The following is a 6188-nucleotide window of genomic DNA, read 5'->3' as shown; positions in this document are numbered from 1 at the left end:
GTGCTGGGCAACGATTAAAATATTTAATCACGATTAATCGCATGGATTTTTTGCGATTAATCACATTGTTATGGCAAAGTTTAATAATGAATTCAAAAGTAGTATATTGCGCACTTTTATTTCAAAAGTACTGCTATATGAACGAAAGGGCAATAACATTTGGTTCACGAGATGCAGGTAGCATGTTTTATACTTAATGTGAATAGAATTCATACTTTGTTGGCATCTTATTCTGAAAACCGGATGTTCGTCTGAAGAAACCGGATGTTGTCTCACGTTAATCTTTCCGCTAACTTTCAAAGTCCTTCGCTCGCTCCCGATCTGTGCCGTTTAAATGCGTTTACCGTGAATTTCAGCATATAGGTGCACTAAAATTACTGACTGTAGGATGTTTGCTGGCTTTTATCCCACTGTTCTTGTCATCCTCTTGTTGTTATGTGTATGTATTCTCTTGTCTTTCAAAAAAAAATAAATAAATAAAAAAAATAAAAAAAATAAATAAATGCGTTAACGCGCGATAAAATAATTGTCGGCGTTAATTAATGAATGCGTTAACTCGTTAATTTCGCGTTAACTTGCCCAGCACTAGTATAAACATAATATATTATATACACAATGAAAGGATTCTGTATATGACAGTTACTGTTTAAAACTAAAATAATCTCATTTAATTTCGTGAATTTTTTTATTTTTTTTAAAAATTTGATTTCCTTCATGTGACATCATCACTGATCAATCAGTACTGTTGATTGATCTTGAATTATGACGACTCTGAGTCATTGTTCAGCTCAGTTTTATTAGTTTTCATTAAAAAGGAAACAGAGACAATAATGTTGGTGACCACTGAAACATACATTAAAAACAGGAAGTCAGCTTCTAAGTAACCTGAAGATAGAAAACTGAGAACACAAAAGGTTTAAAGGTCTTTAGTTCGGGTAGAAGCATCCGGCATCATCTCGCCGTCTCTTTCGACTCTGCTGCTCGAAGAACTGACGGATGTCATCAGGAGTCACAACCTATCAGAGAACAGTCACATGACATCATGAGGAGTCACAACCTATCAGAGAACAGTCACATGACATCATGAGGAGTCACAACCTATCAGAGAACAGTCACATGACCACCTCACTAGACTTTGGATGTCTGACTAGTTTCCAGGAGATTCCTTCATCTTAAACGTGGTGTCATATGAAATATAGCGAATGTGACTAATTACCTTTCACTTCTTATCGATGCAAGTTCTTAACCTAAACTTTAGGCTTCTAGAGTCCTAAACTCACCTTTCCTTCTTCTGCGAATCTCTGCAGGAAGTCCTTCAGTTCAGTTTTCATGTCATTGTACCCTGAAAGACATGTCGACAGATGGGACTTGTTTCATGAGTAGCACTGGTTGTCGTGCACGCAGCACTGGTCGTCGTGCACGCAGCACTGGTCGTCGTGCGGGTAGTACTGGTCGTCGTGCACGTACTACTGGTCGTCGTGCGGGTAGTACTGGTCGTCGTGCGGGTAGTACTGGTCGTTATGTGTAGTACAGTTATTATTTGTTTTGTTTAAAAACCTCATATTCACATAACACTGCAACATTTGACAAGTGAAATAAAATGTTACATGAAGCTCAACACCTACAAATACACTAACTGTGCAGATACATGAATACGTGCAAAACTATAAAGGATGCATGTCTGTCACTATCGTCATTAACAGGTAATGCATATAGTCAAAATCAATGTAATTAACACAATGACAAGAACAAACTCACAAGAACCAGTCACGTTTATTTAAATGACAACAAAGCAAATACAAAGCTGCTCACTATTTATAGACAAAGTCCATCCTCCTTCCTTTGTTAACAAAGAGTTCAATGACACGGTTGTACAGTTTATCGGTGCGCTTCAGTTCCAGTAAGAAGTCCTTCTCGATGGCCATGGACGCCAGTGATGAGAGTCGAGCCTCCCCAGTTGTACTTCTGGAATATGTTTCAATGCGTTTGAGGGCTGAAAATGTCCGCTCGACAGAGGCAGTCGATATCGGGATCGTCACCGCCAAACATGCCAGTGCGTAAAGTTGACGCATGCTCTCCACCAGATCATTCTGCTGAAGGAAAGCCAGTAGGTCATCAGGGCTTTTACCTTCAAAGTCAGCCATGGCGTACATGACAGTCAGTTCTGTTTTCAGCCGTGTCAGATCATCAAACAGAGATCCGTGACTCTGTGTTAGGCCGGAGAAGACCGAATCCGGGAACTTCTTCTGATATGCCCGAAACTGCTGTGGGTCGAGGAGGGAGAGAAACATTAATTTCTCGTGGTCTTTGAATCGATTTCGTATCTGGACAACAATGTTGTCCAAGATATCGCTGTGGAGTTTCTGGTACTGAAGACGAATGTCTCCCTCCGTTTGGCCTCTTTGTGCACTCGGAGCACCTGTTTCACACACAGTGGCCTCAAAGGTGTCAGCAAACCGTCCCTTTTCTCTCTCAATAGTGTCACAAAACTCATCCACTCTTTTCAGACAGAATTGTACGTCCAGTTTTCTGTTCTTTAGTACTCCAAACAGCACATCCGAATACTCAAAAATCCTGTGGAAAGTGGACAGCAAAAAACAAAACTCGAAGTTCTCCAGATGGGCTTTGTACGAGTCAGCACAGCGCACAGATTCCTCGTCGTACTCGTCATGGTGCTCCAAAACATGCTGACAAAGCTCCTGCAGGGCGGCTCTCTTTTCAAACACTGTGTTGACCAGTCTGGAGCTATAATGCCAGTGTGTTGGTGCCACACGAGGAAGACGCCGCTGGCAGATGTCCTTGAGCAACTGTGAGCACTTTGGGGACCTGGAGAAAAACACAGCGAGGCCATTGAGCTGTGAAAAAAATATTCTACATTCTCTCAGCTTTGAGACCCCTTTAGTCAGCACTGAATTCAGCCAATGGGCATAGCAGTGTATAAATAAAGCCAGAGGAGCCTTCTCTTTAACTTTAGCCTGCACTCCATTAAGTCCAGATGCGTTGACCGCTGCTCCATCAAAACACTGAGCCACGACTTTGTCCAGACAATCGTGGTCCTCCAGGAATCGGATGAGAAGAGCAGCAATGTCATCGGCTCTCTTGTTGCCGGTAACATCGTCAAATCTGACAAACCTTTCCTTGACGCCGGTATCTGTCACATAACGGACCACCAGTGCCAGCTGCGCTGTATTACCCACATCAGTGGTTTCGTCCACCATAACAGCGACAAAGGGCGCTTGATTTATCTCCCGCCTGATCTCCTCTTCCATCACTTCAGCTATAGCACTGATCAGGTCGTTCTGTATTGTGCCTGATGTCCCGGTAAATACTTCATTAGTGGAGAGGTGGTAGTGTAAGTCTGTGTCTTGCTCGGCCACAAAGGAAAGTAGCTCCACATAGTTTCCCTTATTTGTGGACTCCTTACTTTCGTCGTGTCCCCTGAATGAGAGCTCCTGTTTACCCAAAAAGATGACACAATCAATCAGTCTTTTTAGTATTTCCCTATTTTTCTTAACTTTTTCGTTGTGGAGCTCCGTTTCCTTGCGAAATTGTTCATCAAGTTGTAGATGCACTCGGGTCTCCCCAAAAGTTTTCAAGAGCACCATAGCTTGTAAGTGTCCTGCCGTGCTTTGGTGTCTTGTTGCTGCCTTGCTCAGGCAACTCAGGTTTGCAAATCCAGTGTAGCTCCAAACACCTAGACGCTCAGTTGCAAATAAAAGGCATTCCCAGCAATACAATTTACAACTGTTCTCCGACCCCGTTAGCCAGGAATACCGTTCGTAGTTGCTGGACTTAAAGTGTCGCACAAACCCTTTTCCTGGCTGGGTCAGAGCTAGCTGTGGGGTCGGCCGACCCTTTGATACGATGTCCAGCTTTTCTTCAAACGTCCTTCTCCAGAAAGGCGTTGCCAGTAAATCCGCCACAAAATCAGTTTCTCCTCCTCCTTCTGCCATTGAGTGGTAAAAACAAAACAAAGCTAGGTCAAAAAAAAAGAATCTACACCAACCAAAACGCAACAAATGTAATGTCACGTAAAAACTTCTTTAACTCTTACTACTACAAAGCGCTGCTAGCTAGTTTCACAACAGTCACACTAGCCCACTGACCAATCACACCTCACGTTAATGATGACGTATGGCTAGGCCGGCTAGCAGGCTCTGACATGTCAAAGAATACGCCCAACATGTCAAACTAAACATCTGATTGGTTGAAGACTATGACAATCAACAATATCGTCCCCATTCACTTAAACTGCAAATTAATTCACTTGTAATTCTGAAGGCCTCCGGGCAGATTTTTTTTACCTAGAGACAACACAGAGGTAAAATCTGATTGGATAAAAGCTCTACTTAAAACAAGCTCAAGCAGGGCAACTGAGGAAGACAGGAGCTGTGCAATGAGAAAATAAGATAATGGGAAAAAATATTTAGAATACATGTAGTGTATTTATGAAAAATTATTAAATTATAAAATAACTATAACTTTGTGATTCTGTCTAGGCCAGCAGAGAAGGCCCACCACTGGAAGTACTGGCAGTTGTTTATGTAGTACTGGTATTTTAGTGTATAGTACTTTTAGTGTATAGTACTGGTGGTGGCCGTGGCTAGAGAGGGGGTAGACCGGCAACCGCGAGGTCGGTGGTTCGATCCTCGGCTGCTACGAGTCCTGTGCCGAAGTGTCCCTGAGCAAGACACTGAACCCCTAACCGCTCCCTGGGTGCTTTTCAGCAGCCCACTGCTCCCAATATGCTAGGGATGTGTTAAATGCAGAGGTCAAATTTCATGTATATGTAAAAATGTATAATGACGACTCAAATAAAGTTGAAGTTTATGGTAGTTGTATACGTACTACTGGTAGTCTTGTGTGTAGTACTGGCAGTTTAATGTGTAGTACTGGTAGTTGTATACGTCGTATTGGCAGTTTAATGTATAGTACTGGTAGTTTAGTGTATAGTACTGGTAGTTTTGTGTATAGTACTGGTAGTTTAATGTATAGTACTGGTAGTTTTGTGTATAGTACTGGTAGCTGTATACGTAGTACTGGCAGTTTAAAGTATAGTACTAGTAGTTTTGTGTACCGTGGATGATCTCCAGCTGCTGAACGTGGTTCAAGTTGTCCAGCACTGACATCAGAGGGTCGTGACTTTGCTGTCTCTGCTCGTTGGTCTTTCCTTTGTTCTCGTAGGCAAGGACGGTGTCCGACTCGTCCAACAGGAAGGACAGACCGGCTTCAGACAGACACTCCTGAGTACACAAAGACTCAGACGGGTCAAATGACATCACAATGACATCATCAGTATGTGAGCCAATAGAAACCCAGACAGTCTTACCTTGCAGGTGGTACAGGAGCAGAGTTTGGAACGCCAGCCTGACGGCCAGAACACGGCTCCTGATTGGACTCTTTTCTGACCAATCGTCTGCAGCTCCATCAGTCTGCAGCTCGGCTCCACCTCCTCGCGGCTTCGCTTACAGCTGGGCTCGCTGATCTCATCACCCTGACAGATTGTTATTAAACGATCACATTGATCAGTGTTGTATGAGGGGGGGGGGCCATGTTCCCTCACAAAAAAAAACAAACTTTAAAACATCAATCTGGTGCACTTTGAGAGCACAAATTAGAGGCTGGATCTACGTCTAAAAAAGTATTTTTACTCAAGTACTAAAGTACAATTTTAAGTTTAATCCTCTCACCTTTTCTTCTTTGATAGGAAGGTTTGTGTTCGACTCGTCTGCATCTCTTTCCTCCTTCACCTGAACTGCTGCACCTGGAACTGAACGTCACACAGAAACATGAACAGAACAGACAGACGAACTAGACTATTTACCTGACAAGTGAGCTGAACCACACTGTTTACCTGATAGGTGAGCAGCGTAGGTCCAGAGGAAAGGGTTTTTGTTCATACAGAGTTCACAGATCATCTCCTGCAGCTCCACACAGTCTGGAACCACACGGCCCAGGTGCTGTCAACACACACAAGTGACTTAGATTAGTAAGAAACACCCGTTTATGAAAATATAAACTTTATGGAGAAATGTGTGGACTGAGGATGTTTGAAAGGACTCGGCTATAATATATACACACACACACACACATATACATATACATATACATACACATATACATATATATATATACACATATATATATATACATATATACATATATATATATACACATATATATATATA

General features: G+C 42.5%; 1 protein-coding gene across 1 annotated transcript; it reads right to left on the bottom strand.

Moving 5' to 3' along the window:
* Positions 1-776: 776 nt before the first annotated feature.
* LOC116378610 (putative E3 ubiquitin-protein ligase UBR7) lies at positions 777-5960 on the bottom strand (the record flags this gene model as incomplete). The annotated part of the gene is made up of 6 exons (XM_031840507.1): positions 777-1016; positions 1281-1342; positions 5078-5243; positions 5330-5494; positions 5691-5770; positions 5855-5960. Coding segments are annotated over 6 exons (669 nt in total), but the record flags the coding sequence as incomplete, so codon positions are not given.
* Between the last annotated feature and the right edge of the window lie 228 nt (positions 5961-6188).

This window comes from Anarrhichthys ocellatus, unplaced genomic scaffold (assembly GCF_004355925.1).
Source record: "Anarrhichthys ocellatus isolate YVR2014 unplaced genomic scaffold, GSC_Weel_1.0 scaffold2874, whole genome shotgun sequence".
NCBI lineage: Eukaryota > Metazoa > Chordata > Actinopteri > Perciformes > Anarhichadidae > Anarrhichthys > Anarrhichthys ocellatus.
The sequence above is the reverse complement of the archived record's forward strand: the minus strand, read 5'-3'. Positions and strand labels throughout refer to the sequence as shown.